Raw genomic sequence first — 19,800 nt, forward strand, 5'->3', positions numbered from 1 at the left:
TCATTCCCTGGCGCATGAGGAACTACTGAACACGGAGCTGCCAGCAGGCTGACATCTCCAGAATTTACAGACTAATCTCATTAAACCCGACCAAGAAGCCTTTCAGAGCTGGGGGAGCCATGTCAAACCAAAAGCTGGGGTGGATTATTCACTTCTGGTGTTTTTCCACATGCCTGGTTCCCTGTCTTCCCACACCACAGGCAGCGGGGTGTGGGACCCCAGCTGCCAGGTGTGATGCAGCACAGGATGGGGGGCATCTGCCCAAACCCCACTCAGCCCACATGAGCTCTTGGCTTCCCAGATGGGGCTTGCACAGGGGCTCCTGTTCAGGTTCCTCCTGAGCAGAACTTTCTGTCACTGCCTCAGGTGCCCCCCAGCCCCTGCTTCCAGCAGACCAGTGGGCTTCTTGGTTCCAGAGCTGCTTCAGGCTGCTTCTCCTCCGAGCACAACTATACCAACTTTCTTATCCCTAACTTCTCCTCTCTCCTGCTCCTGCTATCTGACTCACAAGTAGATATATGAAGTTTAAAAGCACTCCTTGTGCAAGCCATGCTCCATAGCCTCATCTTCCCACTCACACAGCCTGCTCTCACTCCCTTCCCTGGGGTTTGGGCAGAGGTACCAGAACTGTACCATGAAAGGGAGTTCTCCTTGGCAAAGCCACAAACAAGAGCTCTCCCTCACAGCAACTGAAGATTGCTGTCCTCTCCCCATGGCTCAGGTACACAGGGCAGGAGGAGGTGGCTCTTGCTCAAACCAAATAGTGGGACACAAGGAGCTGGAGGCATCCAGGCAAAGGAACAGCTTTGCTCACTTCTGCTTTGGCTTCATGTACTAGTTTGAAAACAAACCAGTGGGAGGCACCAAGTCAGAATAACAATTTAATGGGGAAGTTTAAAGAAAAGGAAAGAAAAAAAACAACTAAAAGAAAACACTGGTTCAAACTGACAGAGTCAAGATACAACCTGAGTCCCTGTTAGGCAGGGTGGTGGTAGCAGTCTGCTAGAATTATGGCTGCAGTCCTCTGAAGCGGTGATCCTGTAGAAAAGGGTCTGCTCTTCCTCAGAAGGTCCGGTGGCTGTGTAGCTCCTGTCCTCTGGAAATCCAGTGGAAAGGTCCCCTCTCTGGTTTTCAACCTCAGCTTATATCCACGCTGGGATGCTTGGTTCCTCCCTCTGGGTGGAGCATCTCACAATGGGGTAATGAGTCATGAGGCCAGGTGTTGATTGGGCTCATTAACAGATGATAGTCCAGAGGGAGTTATCTATGAGTCATGCGGCAGGACAATGATGGGCCATTAACAGCAAGATAGTCTGGGGGGAGGAGGCAAGGAAACACTGCCCCACCTGATTTCAACGGCTGATGGGGATGGTAATAGAATACACTGCAACCCAGGACATTATCCACCCCTTATTCTATTACCATCTACATCATCCCAAATCAATACCTTCTTTAAACTCTACACATACATATGTGTGTATATATATATATATATATATATATATACACACAATGAAACCCTACGCACCGTTCTCACCTAAGATTAGGTCTCCTTGCGGTACACAATGGGTTTCCCCATCTTTTTGCATTACCCACCAAGTGCAACCAGGTCCTTGAGCAAAGACAATCCCACGGATGGGTTTGCCTTTGCCTGAGGTGGGATTGATCCAAACAGTCTTTCCTAAAATACCCCTCAGGTGTACCGCAGGGACTCTATCTCCATCCACTGTGTGCAAGGGTTCAGACTCGGCGGGACCAGCTCGATTGATGGACCCTCGGGTATTGACCATCCAGGTGGCCTTTGCTAAGTTCACTTCCCAATTTTTGAAGGTCCCCCCACCAAGTGCCTTTAGGGTGGTTTTAAGTAGTCCATTGCAGCGTTCAACTTTTCCGGCAGCTGGTGCATGATAAGGAATATGATATATCCATTCAATACCGTGTTCTCTGGCCCAGGTGTTGATGAGGCTGTTCTTAAAATGAGTCCCGTTGTCCGACTCGATCCTGTCAGGGGTGCCATGTCTCCACAGGACTTGCTTTTCCAGGCCCAGGATGGTGTTCCGGGCTGTAGCATGAGGCACAGGGTAGGTCTCCAGCCATCCAGTTGTCGCTTCAACCATGGTCAACACGTAGCGCTTGCCTTGGCGGGTTTGGGGAAGGGTGATGTAATCAACCTGCCAGGCTTCCCCATACCTGTACTTTGACCATCGTCCACCGTACCACAGAGGCTTCACCCGCTTGGCCTGTTTGATTGCAGCACAGGTCTCACAACTGTGGATGACCTGTGAGATGCTGTCCATGGAAAGGTCCACCCCTCGGTCACGGGCCCATCGGTATGTTGCATCTCTCCCCTGATGACCAGAGGCATCATGGGCCCAACGAGCTAGGAATAATTCTCCCTTGTGCTGCCAGTCCAGATCCACCTGAGATACTTTCACCTTAGCAGCTCGGTCCACCTGCTCGTTGTTGCGATGCTCTTCATTAGCCCGACTCTTGGGTACGTGCGCATCCACGTGTCGAACCTTCACGGTCAGCTTCTCTACTCGGGCGGCGATGTCCTGCCAAATCTCAGCGGCCCAGATGGGTTTCCCTCTGCGCTGCCAGTTGGCCTTTCTCCAGCGATCCAGCCATCCCCACAGAGCATTAGCTACCATCCACGAGTCGGTGTAGAGATAGAGCCTCGGCCACTTCTCTCGTTCAGCAATATCCAAAGCCAGCTGGACGGCTTTAAGCTCTGCAACCTGACTCGATCCACCTTGTCCCTCGGTAGCTTGTGCAACTCGTCGTGTGGGGCTCCATACTGCAGCTTTCCACTTTCGGTTAGCGCCTACAATTCGGCAGGAACCATCAGTGAAGAGGGCATAACGTCTTTCAGTCTCCGGTAGCTCATTATATGGTGGGGCTTCCTCAGCACGAGTCACTTGCTCTTCCTCTTCTTCAGAAGATAATCCAAAAGTCTCACCTTCAGGCCAGTTTGTTATAATTTCTAGAATCCCAGGGCGATTCGGGTTTCCAATACGGGCACGCTGTGTGATGAGGGCGATCCATTTGCTCCATGTGGTGTCGGTGGCGTGATGCGTGGAAGGAACCTTTCCCTTGAACATCCAACCCAGCACCGGTAGTCGGGGTGCCAGAAGCAACTGTGCTTCAGTGCCAATTACCTCAGAGGCAGCTTGGACTCCTTCATAGGCTGCCAAGATTTCCTTCTCTGTGGGAGTGTAGTTGGCTTCAGACCCTCTGTAGCTTCGGCTCCAGAATCCCAGTGGTCGGCCACGAGTCTCACCAGGCACCTTCTGCCAGAGGCTCCAGGACAGACCATTGTTCCCGGCTGCAGAGTAGAGCACGTTCTTCACCTCTGGTCCTGTCCTGACTGGGCCAAGGGCTACCGCATGAGCGATTTCCTGCTTGATCTGGGCGAAGGCTTGCTGCTGTTCAGGGCCCCAGTGGAAATCGTTCTTCTTGCGGGTAACCAGGTAGAGAGGACTCACGATCTGGCTGTACTCGGGAATGTGCATCCTCCAGAAACCTATGGCGCCTAGGAAAGCTTGTGTTTCCTTCTTGTTGGTCGGTGGAGACATCGCAGTGATCTTATTGATGACCTCAGTGGGAATCTGACGCCGTCCATCTTGCCACTTTACTCCCAGGAACTGGATCTCTTGAGCAGGTCCCTTGACTTTGCTCCTTTTGATGGCAAAGCCAGCTTCCAGGAGAATCTGGATGATTTTCTCTCCTTTCTCAAACACTTCCTTTGCTGTGTTTCCCCACACAATGATGTCATCGATGTATTGCAGATGTTCTGGAGCCTCACCCTTTTCCAATGCAGTCTGGATCAGTCCGTGGCAAATGGTGGGACTGTGCTTCCACCCCTGGGGCAGTCGATTCCAGGTGTATTGCACACCCTTCCAGGTAAAAGCAAACTGGGGCCTGCATTCTGCTGCCAAAGGAATGGAGAAGAAGGCATTGGCAATGTCAATAGTAGAGTACCACTTCGCTGCTTTGGACTCCAGCTCGTACTGAAGTTCCAACATGTCCGGCACAGCGGCGCTCAATGGTGGCGTGACCTCATTCAGGCCACGGTAATCCACCGTCAGCCTCCATTCTCCACTGGACTTACGCACTGGCCATATAGGGCTGTTGAAAGGTGAATGGGCCTTGCTGACCACCCCTTGGCTCTCCAGTTTGCGAATCATCTCATGGATGGGAACCACAGAGTCTCTGTCGGTGCGGTATTGCCGACGGTGCACTGTTGCTGTGGCGATTGGCACCTGTTGTTCTTCAACTCTCAGCAGTCCCACAGCAGAGGGGTCATCTGAGAGGCCAGGCAGTGTACTCAGTTGTCTGATATCTTCTGTCTCCACAGCGGCTATCCCAAAAGCCCAACGATGTCCTTTTGGGTCCTTGAAATACCCATTTCTGAGATAGTCTATGCCGAGAATGCACGGGGCCTCCGGGCCAGTCACGATGGGGTGTTTCTGCCACTCATTCCCAGTTAAACTCACTTCAGCTTCCAGTACAGTCAGCTGCTGGGATCCTCCTGTCACTCCGGAAATAGAAATGGGTTCTGCTCCCACATACCTTGATGGCATCAGAGTACATTGAGCACCGGTGTCAACCAAAGCCGTGTATTTTTGTGGGTCAGATGTGCCAGGCCATCGGACCCACACAGTCCAAAAGACCCGATTCTCCCTTTCCTCTACCTGGCTAGAGGCAGGGCCCCTCTATTCCTGGTCATGTTGCATGTTGCTCCCTTCCGGTGAATACGTTCCTGAGGTCCCTTCAAGAGGATCGGTCATATTATCATTCCGGTACCGTCTGGAGTTCTGTGTGCGAGAGACCGGAGCAATATTGACTCTAGATGCGCTTCTTGTGGTAGTTGTCCCTCTTTTTAGTTCACGTACCCGAGCTGCTAAGGAGGAGGTGGGTTTTCCATCCCACTTACTCATGTCTTCTCCATGTTCCTGAAGGAAAAACCAGAGGTTACCTCGTGGGGTGTATCCTCTCTCCCTGGTTGGGGGACGCCGGCTCCTAATGGCAGAGACTCTTGTTGGTTCTGGCGAGATCGGGTAAATCTCTTCCTTAAGTTCCTTTTTCAGTTTCTGATGGCCTTCTTCAATCAAGCTCCGGACTTGCTCAGCCAAAAGACTTGTTTCCACGGATGAGACATGGGTGCGAAACGGGGCTGTGACGGTGTCCTCGTAAATCCTCAGCTTGTTCACCAAGACGCCCACCCTGTCCTCGCCTTCCCTCCATTGCAGCGTTGCCAGGTAACGGGAGTATATCTCTGGTCCAAGGCGTGCGAACCTCAACCACATCTGTGACGTGCACTGGACACCATCTGGGCTCTTAGGAAATCTCTCGTCTTCTGAGAAAATGATCTCCAGCACAGCCAATTCCCTCAGGCACCGGATACCTTGTTCCATTGTGCTCCATTTCCCTTGGTGCACCTGGAGGTCTTCTTTACAAAGGTACCTGTCCCTTACACTTGTAAGCAGTCGCCGCCAGAGGCTGAGAGCTTCTTGGGTTCTCCCGATCCCCTGGTCAATGACCACATCCCGGGACAGAGATCCCAGCTGCCTGGCCTCACTTCCGTCCAGAATGGTGTCATTGGCTGCAGCGTCCCAGATGCGGAGCAGCCAGGTCAGGATAGACTCGTTTGTCTGGCGGGTGAATTCCCTCCGCAGGTCACGCAGCTCACCCAGGGATAGCGACCGAGTGATGATCTCTGGCTCTGCCTCTTCTGCTGGGTGCGAAGGTCCTGCTGCATCCTCGTCAGTCACAATGCGGGCTGATTTGCTTTTTGATTTCTTCTTCTGAACGGGGGCAACTGCAATTGGTTTAGGCTGTTCTGGTTCGGTGACGGTTTGCATGGGGACACTGAGAGTGCTTTTGGTTCCCTTCTCCTCGGTGTCAGTCTGCGTGGACATGGACGCTGTTGTCTTGCATCTGGGTCCTTTCTCCTCGGTGTCAGTCTGCGTAGACATGGACGCTGTTGCTTTGCATTTGGTTTCTTTCTCCTCTGTGTCAGTCTGCGTAGACATGGACGCTGTTGCTTTGCATTTGGTTCCCTTCTCCTCGGTGTCAGTCTGCGTAGACATGGACGCCGTTGTCTTGCATCTGAGTTCTTTCTCCTCGGTGACAGTCTGAGTAGACATGGACGCTGTTGCTTTGCATTTGGTTCCTTTCTCCTCTGTGTCAGTCTGCGTAGGCATGATGTTTGTTGCTCTGCTCTTTTTCCCTCCCTCATCCTGAGGATGCTGTGCCATGGCTCTGATCCTAAGCATGGTGTACATGGTGCAGGCTGTACAGAGAAGACAAAGCAGAACTGACAGCAAGTTTATGCCGTCTTTGACATCCAGAGGGAATTCAATATTTTCAAAAACTGCTGTGCCTGGCCTGAAAGGCTGGAAGAAACCACTCTCTACTCCTCCCACCAGGGGCTGGGTGCGATTGTTGAGGAGATCCCAGACATAGGAGCCCAGACTAGGACAGCCAAACAAAACTGAGTATATACTCCGAATGGTATTCATCGCCTCGCAGGTTATCATGCTGTAGACATAATAAACCATTAAAGCAATTCTCATACCATTCCCTGGTTTTAACAGGAGTAATACTACAGGCAGGTAGTTCCCCATGTGAGGAAAAATATAGAGAGCAAGATACAGTACCCACGTAGACAAGCTGAGCACCATGGTGAATAGGTTTCTGTTAACACAAAATTGTAATTCTGACTTTCTCTCAGAGCTGCCCCACGTTGGGCGCCAAATTATGTACTAGTTTGAAAACAAACCAGTGGGAGGCACCAAGTCAGAATAACAATTTAATGGGGAAGTTTAAAGAAAAGGAAAGAAAAAAAACAACTAAAAGAAAACACTGGTTCAAACTGACAGAGTCAAGATACAACCTGAGTCCCTGTTAGGCAGGGTGGTGGTAGCAGTCTGCTAGAATTATGGCTGCAGTCCTCTGAAGCGGTGATCCTGTAGAAAAGGGTCTGCTCTTCCTCAGAAGGTCCGGTGGCTGTGTAGCTCCTGTCCTCTGGAAATCCAGTGGAAAGGTCCCCTCTCTGGTTTTCAACCTCAGCTTATATCCACGCTGGGATGCTTGGTTCCTCCCTCTGGGTGGAGCATCTCACAATGGGGTAATGAGTCATGAGGCCAGGTGTTGATTGGGCTCATTAACAGATGATAGTCCAGAGGGAGTTATCTATGAGTCATGCGGCAGGACAATGATGGGCCATTAACAGCAAGATAGTCTGGGGGGAGGAGGCAAGGAAACACTGCCCCACCTGATTTCAACGGCTGATGGGGATGGTAATAGAATACACTGCAACCCAGGACACTTCATCAGTGGATGTTTTCTCTCAGCATTGGTTCATGGGTTTCAGACTGAGGGAATGTTAGGAAACGAAAGGGAGAAGGCTGTGACACATTGCATGATGTGCCAAGGACCAGTGGTGACGCATGGCAGCTGGCAGGACTCTGGTGTGCACCTCACTTTTGCTGCCCCCACAGGACCTGCCACCCTCACCCTGGCTGTCCCAGCATAGCCACAGCTGTCCAGCACCAGCTGCAGCTTCTCTGCTCACACCAGCAGCTGGGGACCATCATCTACTGCCCCGATGACTGTTCCTTCCAAAGGGAGATGACTGGGCAGGGCACATGGTCAGTGGCTTTTGCTGCTCACACTGTCTGGGTGAGCTGTGTCCTGTCCTGGCTGTTGGGAGTGTACAGCTGCTGCAGCCTCACAGGCCATGCTAAAGGCTGCATTGGTGTGGGCCTCTGGGGACACAGGCTGTCTGTCATCCCAGAGCCAAATGAGATTGAATGTAGCATTGAAGCAATGCCTGAGCCAGTCTGCCTCTCCAGCACAGACTGGCTTGTCTGGAAGTCATATCTTGTGGCTTCCCATGTGTGTCCAGTGGCTTTTCATCCTTGCCCTGCACTCCAGTGAGGCAGCAGGTTTTGGCTGTTGGAAAGAAGCTTTGGGATGTTCAGTGGAACTTAGGAAACTCCTGTCTTTTTTCTTGAATTTTAACTTGCTTCAGGATTTACTTCACATGGTACATGATGTCTTGGGGTGACTTTATGATGTGTATCCCCTATTGCTACTCCATGCCTAGAAATTAATTTTGTGCCTTTCTGTGCCTTTAAACTGAGCCTGAGAGGGGGGAGAGGAAAAAAAACACCGAGCAAACTTCTCAAAGCAGTTTGTTCAAGGACACAGAGATACAGACTCCTCTTGCTTCTAACAGCAGCAGCGGGAGCAGGAGGAAGCACCCTGCTTGCTTTTCAGCCAGCTTTTGGCCTCTTTTCCCCAGAGAGAGATGGAGAGTTGAACTTTGTTTTCCTGGAACTTTGATTTTTTCCTTACTTCTCTTCTGGACTGTTTCAACATCAGAACACCTCGGGAGAGTCCTCCACCGAGGCCCAGCTCTGAGGAGGAGGAGAGAGACCACCTCTACAGAAGGACTCTGAAATTTTCCCAGGTTTCTCTCAGCAGAGCGAGAGGTTTTATTATTTAGCATTATTATCCTTTTCCTGTGTGTTTGTTAAATAAATAGTTTTTATCTCTTTCACTTTCCTCCGAGGAAAATTTATTTTTTCTCGAACCTGGTAGGGGAGGGCTGGTTGTGACCTGCCTTCTCTCAGAGGATATTTTTCTTCCAAATTTGTCTGAACCGGCACACACGGTGCTTGCAAAATGCCTGGGGTGGGAGAGAGACAGGACCTTCCCTGGGTTCAGATACTTGCTATGAAATGGTTCTGTGCTGTTGGCACCCTGAGGTCCAGGAGTGGATATGTGCTGGAAAGATGAACCTGCCTTGTTGCCCTGCACTCCCACCCCCTCCCCAGGTACCAGCGCCTCCCCACACATCAGAACATACAGAAATATTAAGCATCTATTTAATTTCCCAACAAAGTACTGTGAGATTCAGTTCCCCTCTGTCCCCCAGCATACCACAGCCGCCTCTTCACTGGGGCTGACACGGGATGGCTCCCTGTTCTCCCTGGTCCTTTTCTCCACAGTCCAAACAGTCTCTAGGCTGCTTGGGGAAGGCAGAATGAAGAACGTCAAGCCAGTAAGTCTCCTAACCATTCTGCTATGTGAGGAATGAATCCAAGAGCCTTTGCACACTATTAATCTTTTCCAGTTCCTAAGAAAGCAAACCATCTCCTCCCGTTCCCATAAATTCAACCTCTTTCTCCAGCTTCTCCCCTGGTGTTTGAACTGTTCGCCAAAAGCTTTATTAAAACCTACAAGATGCAGTTTTGTTCTTAACTGAATCCTAAACAACTGTGCTAGGTGGAGAAGAAACATTTGGCGCTGTCAGCTTTAGAGCATTTTTGTGTGTAGTCCATGGCCACTTGTCAGCCAGGGACCAGCCTCAGCCCCCCACTGAGCCCAACAGGACCTTTGCTCTGCTCCCCTGAGGTTGGGAGATAAATTCAAGCCGGCCAAACCTCATGGCCTCATGTCCAAGAGCACCTGGCAATAATCCATATGGGGGGTAGCAGAAGGGATATTCCCCTGAATACAGTGTGGTCCTGTTGGCACCTCGCCCTCCTGTGCCACGCCATGGCAAATGTCTGCAGCTTGCCACTGGCCTTGGGGACAAGCTGTGCTGGGCAGCTCCCGTGCCCTGGCAGCTTTCCTGCCACCCCTTCTCCTGCTCTGAGTGGAGAGGCTTCTGCTACAAACCCTCTGCCTGTCCCCTTGGCATGACCTGGGCAGTGCCACCACTGGGGGATCTCCCCAAAAACAAAGTTAAGCTGGAAACTAGATGAGAGGATGGGCAGAGCCACTTATTTTCCATTGTTGGTCCCAGTCAGAGGAACACTGGACAGATCCCCTAATTTCTCCACACTGCTGCAGCTGGGAAAGTCCAAGCCAACAACCTGACACTTGGCTGGGTACAAGTGCAGCATGGAGTGTTTTCAAGACTCCATAGACAGCCCCGGAGCTGTCAGCTACGGGAAATAAACTTCTGTGCTATTTATGGACATCTGTTGTGCTCTGATTCAGGGGTGGAAGGCTGCAGCGGTGCCTAAAACATTTCACTGGGAGGCAGAAGCAGCTCCTGGGAAGCCACAATCAGTCTGAATTTTCAAATAATACTATTTGAAAAAATACGTTTGCTCTTTCAGAGAATGAATTAAGAACTTGAGCAAAACTGCTAAACATAAAAATTCCTGGACATCTGGAAAGAATTAGTCAGGAAGATGCTTGGGACAGGGAACTCAGGCAAGTTCAGGAGACACCTACTGCAGATCTGTGTCCCCAGGAGGAGGGAGGAGGAGGGAAAGGGTTGGGGGGGAAAACAGGAAGGGAGGATTGAAATAAAGCCTCTGCAGGACAGGCAGTGAGAACAGGCTCTGTCCACATGCAGTACAGGCAGCCCTAGAGGGTCTGGGGGGGGTAGGGGGTTAGGGGCCGGTCCACACTGGCAAAGAGCTCACCAGGTAGCTGGTCGTGCCTGTCCTTGCAAGGGCAGACAAGGGCCCTGTGCTGAGCATATCCCACATGGGAAAGCTCATCACTGCTGCAGGCCAGATGTGTCCCCGCTCACTGCACACCCATCAGATCAGCAGAATTTGCCCTGCTTTGGAGCTCAACTGCTCAACAGGGCAAAAGCTTGTGCAAAAGCACAAGAGAAACACTGAGCTGGAAGTGGGGAACAGAGCAAAACAGCCAGCTAACAGGGAGTGGAGAATGTCTGCTGTATTTCGGAGCAGGTAAGTACTCAGGCAGACCATCAGCAAAGTCGCAAAGGAGTTCTGCTTCAGGCCAAGGTGAAAGTCTCAAAGAATAAGCACAAAAACCATAGGGACTTGTGAAACCCATGCTTGGTTTATTAAATGAATCACAAAGCTTTTTATCACATATTTCTGCCTCCGAGTCACTTTTTACACTTCAGTTCAGGTGCCAAATCTTTTGTCTTTTCCATAACTGTGAACTCTTGTAATACACTCAGTTTTGGAATCTGTTTCAAATCCATGAGCTTATGCTGAAGCAAAGCTTTTGCATTTGTTTTGGAAGTCTGGTGTTACCAACAGCAGGTCCCCGTATCTGAGCACAACTGCAAAGGTCCCACTGCACCAGAAGCCAACACTCACCCTTGTGGGAGAAAACAAAACAACCATATACGAGTCAGGTGCTCCTTATAAATGTTTGTGGGTATTTGAATTTAATAACTGAATTTAGTTTGTGTTTTTCCTGTAAGTGAAGAATAACTGTTTTCCAATGGAGTTAGCAGGAGGTAAAGCTGAAAATCAAAGCGTGAGCTTTGTGTTTCCTGACAATTTTCCTTTAACCTTTAAGGGAGCTCCAGCTGCACTTTATTGCATTCCTCAAAGACAGATCTCCATGCAAGAATATTTTAAGAGCTCTATTCCAAAAATAAAGGTACTTGGATTTATTTTTATGGTTACATATTTTTTACCAGTTGGTCTCAGAGCCCTTAGGGTTGCCTTACCCACAGCCCCACTAAGGTGCAGCACAGCCTGGAGTCCCCGACCCCACATTTGGCTCCCCAGGCAGCTGGAGCAGCAGGTGCTGCTCTCACTCACCTCCCTCCTGTCCCGGTACTCAGGAAGGTGCTGAAATCCAGCACCCAGAGACATCCCCATGCTGCACACAGGTGTCTGATTCAGCCATGCAGGCTGCCAGGCAAGGAGGAGCAGGAGTGGCCTTTCCACCTGCCTGCTGACAAGTGCAACACTGAAAGACTGAATGCCCACCCTGGCCGTGTTCATGGGGGAACCTTCAAATCCCCAGTGCCTCCCAGGCAAATGGCAACTGAAGGGAGCTCTACGCATGCAAGGAACCATGTCCTTGTTAGCAATGGGGCCCCTGGCAGCCATCCTGACAGAACATCCAGATCTGGAATGGAACAAGCCCACAGCTGATCCCACTTAGAGCGCTCTGATGCAGAGACTCACTCGCACCCTGCAGAACACTGCAGACAAATGCAACAGATGAGATGGCCCATCAACCAGGAACAGCACAGAGCAATTAATCACACCAAAACTTCAATGAGCACCTCCTTCACCCTATTTCAGTCAGTCAGTCAGGGCATAGCCACTTTCAATGCAGGAAGTTCCCTAAGCACTTTCATCTCTTGTCAGCACAAAGACAGACATCAGGGGCCAAACATCTGGGAGAAGCAGAAGGGCCACCACTGAACTGTGCTGAACATCTTCCAGCATTTAAACCCATTTGTTCATTGTGCAGCTGTCCTGAAGAGAGGCTGACAGCAGAGAGGTGTTGAAAGGTTGTATAGCATGCGCACATGTAAAGACAATTCTGCATCCAAGCACACCGTGATCCGTTGGTTTGTGATGATACATCAATGCCTGAGCAAGGATGACATCCCTGATTCACTCTGAGGCATCAGCCTTGGCACACTTCAAACCCTGTGTAAGGAGCACAAGGCTGCACAGCCACATGAGCCCCCACCAGGACCCTGAGCCCTGCCAGGAGCAGAACCCACCTCACCTCCACCCTGGGCAGAGCACCCAGCGCCAGGAGCAGGACAGCAGTTTTCTCTGCAGGTGGTTTTCTTTACACTTAGAACTGTGTGTGAAGCCTTACCTCATGAAGCCCCTATCCCTGATGGGAGCACTGGCAGCCTCAGCCCCAAGCCAGCACTTTCCCACCCCTGGCACCCCGATCTGCTCCCACCCCATCTGCTCCCCCCACCACCGCTCTTCGCAGGTCACGCAGTGCCCTCAGGTGGCCGCAGGGACAGCCCAGGTTGGAGACACAGAAACGTGAGCACAAACACACCCACAATGTGTCCAATGCAATTCTTTATTGGCTTTCTCTGAGAAGCTGCAGCTCCTTACCAAATACGTTATTTAGAGATAAACATCAATATCCCACTGCTTCCCGGGAACGTTCAGAGGATCAGTGCCATGGCCAACAAAAGGTGTCCCTGAACTGGCAGCAGCTGCTACCAGAGAGTGATGTTTTAAGACTGATTTCAGTGGGCTCTGGCAGAGGTAACAAAGCAGTGTACTGTTAACATCCTTGAAAACTGACCATGTCAGAACTCAGGCATCCATGTACCTCCATAATTACATTTTCAAGCCAGATTTGCTCCTTTCTCCTCCATGCCCAGGTGGGATGAATGCAAACACACTGCTCAAGGACATGAGGCGACTACTGTTTGTAAGCCCTAATCTGACATCTTTTCTTTATTTGTAAGAACGGACCCCAAATATCTTTCATGGCACCAGCCTGAAGGACTCTGTTACACATCTGCAGCACATCATGTAAGTAAGTATCAATATTTTTTCCATGATACAAAACATCCATGTCAGGAGTAGGAAAGGACAAGTTCCACAGCTGGAGGTGACTTTCTTTTATTCTCATGGCTTTTTCAGCTCAGCCCCTTCTTCAGACACAAAGGCCATTTCCACTCGAAAATGGCACAGTTCAAGCATTTCATGCTGAGGCCAAGAATCAACTCACTCAGCTTCCAAAAAGCACCAGAAGAGCTCCCTCAGTTCCTCATTCCCTTTGCAGCATCCCAGAGCACGCCAGAAGCTGGTTAGTGCCAGTTCCTGCTGCCCTGTCAGGAGCCAGGTGAGCAGCTCACCTCCCGATGGTTGTCCACAAACAGTGAGACCTTCAGGAGCGTATCTAAGTTGGAGAGAAAACAACAACCCTGTCAGCTTAATGTACTTTACCTGTATTCTGTACTCCCAAAAACCTAACTTGCTTCTAAAGGCAATTAAAAAAAGCGTAGGTAAAACTGACTGAGCAGTGAAATGGGTCACTGAGCCCTTGCTAAACTGTGAGGGAGGATGGTGCTTCCAGCTGTGCCCAGGTGTGATGGTGAGTACTTTCAACTGAAGCTGACCAAGATTTCAGAGAAGGTCACAAAGATCAGCTGAGTGGGGTCACCCACTGCTGCTGAGACCAGCACAGCCAGGTCTGTGTGCTGTTCCCAGGGGACATCAGCACGGAGCCCTGGGAAAGACTCCTCAGGTCTTTGTACACGGAACTACCTTGAATGACGTCTTCTTTGTAGCGTTCCAAAATCCTCTCCCAGGACTGCGGGAGGGCTTCCATGTCTGCCAGGCTGCCCAAGCTGAGGCGCTGCAACAGCAGTTTGCTCTCCAAGTACCTTCGTGCCTGGTAAGGACCACAACGAGAAAATGGCCCCTCCAGCGCTGTCCTAACACCCCCCAGCGCTGCCCAGAGACCCCAGCAGGATACAGGTGCCGGTAGTTGCGCTCCACGTCCTGCAGCCCCTCCAACACGTCGGCCAGCGAGGGGCAGCGCGGGCCGCGTCGCAGAACCCCCGCGAGCCCGAGCTCGGCCGCCCGCTCCTCGTACAGACGCAGCACAGCGGCCGCGGCGGCCCCCGCGGCGTCCCGCACGGCCCGGAGCTCCTCCCTGCCGGCACAGCGGGGTCAGCCGGGCCCTCGCCCCCTGCCCGCCCGGCCCCAGCCGCCACCTCACCGCCGCCCGCCGAGCTGCTCCATCAGCGCCTCGGCCGCGCCGCGCTGCTTCTGCCACAGCCGCGCCCGCAGCTCCGGGAAGGCGCCGAGCGGCGTCGCGACCCACGGCAGTCGCCGCACCGCCCGCATCTGCGCCGCCAGCGCGGCCAGCGCGCCCAGCAGCGGGGCCCAGGCGGCCAGAGCCGCCCTCGCCGCCGCCTCCGCCCGCGCCGCCGCCTCCGCCCAGGCCCGAAGCGCGGCCACCGCCGCCGCCATCGCCGTCATCGTCCGGCGGCGCTGCGCAGCCGCGTCACGGTCCCGCGCCGCGATTGGCCGGCTGGCGGCGGCGGTTGGTTCGAACGCGCGGCCGCGCCTCGGCCCCGGCACCGCCATGGCTCCCGCCAGGAAGAAGGGCGGCTCGAGCTCCCGCAGCAGGAAGCTGGCGGCCTTCCTGAAGGATTTCGATCGCGAAGGTAGGAGCGGGAGAGGGGGAAGGAGAGGAAAGCGGAACGGGAGCAGGAGAAGGAATGAGAGCGGCCCGGGCCTGCGGCTAGGGCTAACGCCGCGTGTCCCCGTAGTGAACCGGCGCCTGGAGCGGCTGCGGGCGGACGGGGAGTGCCTGGTGAAGGAGATAGAGAACCTGTACGATATGGCGATCCTGCGGCTGCCGGTGGAGCTCCGCCAGATGAACTGGCTCGAGTACTACGGTGCGGAGCGGGGCCGGGAGGTGCTGGGCTGGAGGGCGCGTTCCCCCGTGGATGATAAACCCCAATGGGAATAAGGGAAAAGCTGGGATCTACTGTGCCTGCAATCCCCAGGGAAGCAACTCACGAGCTGGTCGGGGGTGCTGCTCCTGTTCTCTAAGGCTGGAAACTGGTTTGTGCTGGGTTTTGCACATCATTGGTGACAGCCCTACTGTGCTGTGTGAGCTGTCCCGGACATGTACTGATTTCTCTGAAATGTTTTCTGTCTAGCTAAAGAAGGAAGTGGAAAGACGCTGGAGGAGGTGGCCATGGTAGGTTTCCAGCACAAACATAAAGCTCTCTAGAGCCATCACACTGCAGCAGAGGCTCCTCACGCTGGAATAACGTGCTGGAGCATTACAAGAGAAACAGTTACATCAATATTTTCACAAATGTTTCTTTAAAACTTAACAATAAGAGATGCCCGTTGTATCAAACGTGCGATTTACATGGTCCTGCTGCTCCATGTTGATCTTTTCTTACCTGCTAAATTGCACTCCCAAATCCCTGAGAGCACACACACTTCGCAGTAAATGAAAGCATTTCCAAACTGGTTGAGCGGCAGGGCGTAGACAAGGCACACCTGCAGCTGCCAACCAGGCACTGAGTCCTGAGGCTGTGCAGAGCTGGTGTGCTGTCATCCCCAGGATAGCATGAAAGGGCCCACTTTGAGCACAACAGCAAATATGGAGCTGATCTGGCTGTAAAATTATTGGGGATTTGCTCTACAACTTTGACTTACAAGAACTTTGTGCTGCCAAAAATCCTAATGGTGCCACAACTGTTTTTAATTTTAGGCAGACTTGGAAATAGCAGAAATAGACAAGCTGACAGCAGGAGTTATCAATGCCCCGTTTGAAATCATCAAGAAAGGTCAGTTTAAGCATTGTGATGTGATTGGTGAGGTGGAAGCATGTTGCAGTTACTTAATGTGAATAATAATTCAGTTTTTGCTCACATCCCTCAGTATATTTAAACCAGGAAAATAATCCTACTTTTATCCTTAGTACCTGCAGTACCTCTAATTTTTACTAAAACATCAAAAATAATTTGAAGTAGTGCTCTGTCAACCATTTGGATTGCATTGGAATTTGGATTTCTGAAGCAAATTGTTGCCCAAACCACTTGTAGTTGTTTGCTGTTTGCCTCCCCTGCTAAATAATAATTTAAAGTTACTATTTACTTAGATAACACCTTCTCTTTCTAGTGGAGAAATTCAAAAGGAGTGTTGAAGCCACTGAGGAAACAGAGCCTCCATCGCTCCCTCTACCAAAGAAATCCAGAGTTGACAGCCAGTGTCCTTCAGAGACAGAGGCTGAGAATGTGAATCCAAGAACTGCCAAGGTGAATAGCTGTTCTCTGGTATGACTTTATTCTCAGGACACAAATTCCTGACTAAGCTGATGACTAGGATGCTCTGAGGGGGACTTCAAACAGCTGTTGCTTCTCAGATAATTCTAGCAATGGGAGAAGGTCCGAAAGGCTTGAATGGTGTTTGTTATGGGCTCTTGTTCCATGAAAAGGGACTGAGTCAAACATTTTGTGTGGAATCATCTGTTTGTCCCACGAGAGGGAAGTAACTGATCTAGTGAGTGATATATCCTTCAGGTGAAGGCATCCACCAAAAAACCACCCATGGCCAGAAGACCCCCCTCAGCGAGAGTGAAGCGCATGAGCAAGAGGTAATGGGGATGTCTCTGTCCCATCTCTAGAAATGGAGAGTAAGAGTGTAAATATCTCTCTTTCCTGGGATGGACTTTGGTTCAGTAGAGCGGGGGGGGGAGAGTTGTGCCACACTATAGGGAAAAATTGATGTGAATGAAAGATGGACAACTGCCTCTCCTGTGAGGACCAGCTGTCCCCAGTTTTGGAGGTTACTGGTTAGTAATAACCCCTGGGTTTAGTGGTGATCACCTTCTTCAAGCCTTTGACAAGTGCCTGTACATTTGTTAAAGATCATCTTATGAGCAGATGTTTATTTCCCTTTAACAGAGAAAGCAAAAATAGCTTTATCACTCCAGCTACTGGCAGAATGGTTGATATCTGTGCTCGGGGAGGCACTTCCATGGTTACACCCAGATTTGATTCCAGGTTTGTATTTTGTTAGATTTCTCTGTTAATTTGCTAACACTGAAAATAAATATATTTCCCTTCTGTTATAATCTGCTTTATGTCATCTGATTGCAACACAATCTTTAGTGGCTCTTTGAACCCAAAATGAAGGACTTTGACTAGAAGTGCTGTGAGCAAATATTACTCACTCATAACTTGTTGTTTCAGGGTGTTCAAGACACCGGGTTTGCGCACGCCTGCCCTCAATGAGCGCGTTTACACCATCTCTGCCAACGGCAGCCCCCTCGCCGACACCGGGGACGCCGTCCTCACCCTGCCCCTCGGCGGAGGGGAGGTAATTCCCCACCCTTCACCTGCACAGGCAGGGCTGGAGGGGTGTACAGGCTAGGCTGAAGATTTGAACTTCCTGGTGCCTCACCAGCTTCTGTTCATCCACTCTTGTCTCTTTAGCTGTGTCACTGCAGTTTATCAGGGTAATGATTGAGCTTAAAAAGAACCTTAAGAGACTCTTAGCCAGAAGTGGGAGCTGCTCAAGCTGGTTGAAGCAGAATAGAAGGAAGTCTTGCTGTGCATTCACTTTAAAACACTTAAAGTGCATTAATGCACTGCAGGAAAGGTGTGAGATGAGCTTCTGGTCCAGCTGAATATAGTTCTCTGTCAGTCGATCTATTATGCTTAGATCTTAATTTCTTTTATTTTTAAATTTTTTTACTGCCTCCAGCTGCTGCAGCTTACCAAGCAGAAAACCTGAGATTTGAGTTTGTTTCCACAGAGCATACGTTTGACAGCAAAGGATTTGACCAAGAAGAATTTTCTTCAGCTGAACCCCAAGGCCCGAGGGCTCATGAAGAAGCTGTCAGTAAGTCTGGGTGTTTTTGTCAGCTATGACCTGAAGCTGTAAGGCAGTGCTGTCCCTCTGTCATCAGTCAGGAGACTGTTAAGCTGCAATAGAAACTCCTTAGTTCCCCCTAGCCCCTTGTCTTGAATTTTGGCTCGTGTCAGAGGTGAAGAAGCAGCACGGAGCAGGGAAGGAGAGGTAGGAGCTTTACATCACATCTGGCTGAATACACAGTGGGGAAAAGAGCTTTTGTCAATGCTCTGAAAAACACAGTTGTCCTTTAGGCTGGAGCTGCAGGTGGTTGTGGGCTGTACCAGTGTCTCTGAGTACTGACTGACTTCTCTTTCCTTTCAGGTTTGTCTCGCACAGGCTTGCAACGAGGCAAAAAAACCCCTAGAGGGAAGTCAGTGAGCAGTGACATCCCTCTGTAAATATATTTTATATTTAGGACTGCTACCTTCATTTAGTTCTTGCTCTAATTTGTATCTTCTTTCCATTGATATACAGAATGGAAGCTAAGAACTAGTTTTTCTACCTATAATATGTAATGGGATTAAAATAAATGGAATTTTTTTCTTAATTTGGAGAAAAAAAGTAGTCCTTATTTTATATTTCCTTTAAGGTTGAAACCATGACACAGTTCTCTTGGGCTTGCAGATTAGCAAGTAGGCAGAAAGCCTGTTGATTGGCATATTAAGAGCCGTGTTCAGAGTAAAGAACTCTGCTTCTCTTTGTCTAGAATTTTTTTTTCTAAAAATAAGCCTGTTTCTTTGTTAGCTGGTGCACTGTCCTTTCCAAAGATGCCCTTTGTCCTTGATTTAAGCTTCTTTATGGGGCTATAAACGAGGATGTTGAGCCTTTGGAAGCTTTTCTGTATTTCAAAAGTTCTACTTTTTGGCAAAACCAGGTCTGCAGCATGGTTAAAAGGGAGACAGACAAGCTGCAGTCAGAGCTCTTTGGTGCAGCTTGTGGCATGGGAGAAAGCTTGTAGAACAGCATTCATACATGAATTTCCTTTGGAGAGCAAACATTTTACTGTATGGAAGACCTCATGTATATACCATGGATTTGCAAAATCTCTCTTAGAGGTTTTGGCAGGTTCTAACTGCAGGTGGCAATATTATATACCACTCAGCTACACATACACCTGCCTTGCTATTCTGTGAACACATTTATCGCTATCCTGAGCTCCGCAGGCTCTGCGCCGGAGTGCGAGGTGCTGCGATCTCTCAAAAGCGTCTCGTTAGCGAAGCCGCTCGGCAGGATCAGCCACACTCACACACGCGTGCACGCACAAACGCACGGGTAGCGTCAGTAGTATGGGTCAACAGCAAAGAGGCAGGAAGGGTCTCTGCATTGAGTTCCAAGTGATGCCTTTTCCTGGTCTTAAAATCAAGAGTCAAACACGGTTAGAAGGGGAAAAGGGATTTTACCTTGGTATTTATTTTAAGGATCCTTAGGTGCACACGTCCAGGTCATATGCACCGAAACGCACCCCACCGAGTCTCCCTCAAAGATCAGGTATAACATCATAGGTTTTATTAATTAGCAGATCTATCAAAGATTCCTCAAGGAGAGGCTCCAGTGAGCCCCCCTCCCCAAGGAACCTTCCCCTGGATGGTTCTATCTGAGTTTACAGAATGTGTTCTGGAGAGCACCTTGGGCTCTGGGGCACACTGATCCCTGGCTACGAAGCTTCTAAAAT

The 19,800-nt window shown here is 50.5% G+C and overlaps 2 protein-coding genes across 2 annotated transcripts; one reads left to right on the plus strand and one right to left on the minus strand.

Annotated features, from left to right (window-relative positions):
- Positions 1-12,817: 12,817 nt before the first annotated feature.
- AIRIM (AFG2 interacting ribosome maturation factor) lies at positions 12,818-14,719 on the minus strand. Its single transcript, XM_082296691.1, has 4 exons — positions 14,464-14,719; positions 14,218-14,397; positions 14,007-14,125; positions 12,818-13,638 (listed from the first exon to the last, which is right to left on the minus strand). Exons 1-4 carry the CDS (start codon positions 14,715-14,717, stop codon positions 13,571-13,573), a joined length of 621 nt encoding a protein of 206 aa, XP_082152817.1. The 5' UTR covers positions 14,718-14,719; the 3' UTR covers positions 12,818-13,570.
- Positions 14,720-14,832: 113 nt separating this feature from the next.
- On the plus strand, positions 14,833-18,506 carry CDCA8 (cell division cycle associated 8; the record flags this gene model as incomplete). Its single annotated transcript, XM_082296454.1, has 10 exons — positions 14,833-14,914; positions 15,020-15,148; positions 15,416-15,456; positions 15,982-16,057; positions 16,392-16,528; positions 16,793-16,866; positions 17,177-17,275; positions 17,465-17,591; positions 18,030-18,116; positions 18,450-18,506. The coding sequence occupies 10 exons, from the start codon at positions 14,833-14,835 to the stop codon at positions 18,504-18,506; spliced, it is 909 nt and encodes a 302-aa protein (XP_082152580.1).
- Positions 18,507-19,800: the final 1,294 nt, after the last annotated feature.

This window comes from Coloeus monedula (assembly GCF_965178545.1).
Source record: "Coloeus monedula genome assembly, chromosome: 24".
In the NCBI taxonomy this organism is placed as follows: Eukaryota; Metazoa; Chordata; class Aves; order Passeriformes; family Corvidae; genus Coloeus; species Coloeus monedula.

Coding starts and splice junctions, on each gene's coding strand:
- AIRIM (XM_082296691.1), bottom strand. CDS start 14,717: ATGGCGGCGGCGGTGGCCGCGCTTCGGGCCTGGGCGGAGGCGGCGGCG. Junction 14,398..14,463: donor GAGCAGCTCGGCGGGCGGCG/GTGAGGTGGCGG, acceptor CTGTGCCGGCAG/GGAGGAGCTCCGGGCCGTGC. Junction 13,639..14,006: donor CAAAGAAGACGTCATTCAAG/GTAGTTCCGTGT, acceptor TCTCCAACTTAG/ATACGCTCCTGAAGGTCTCA.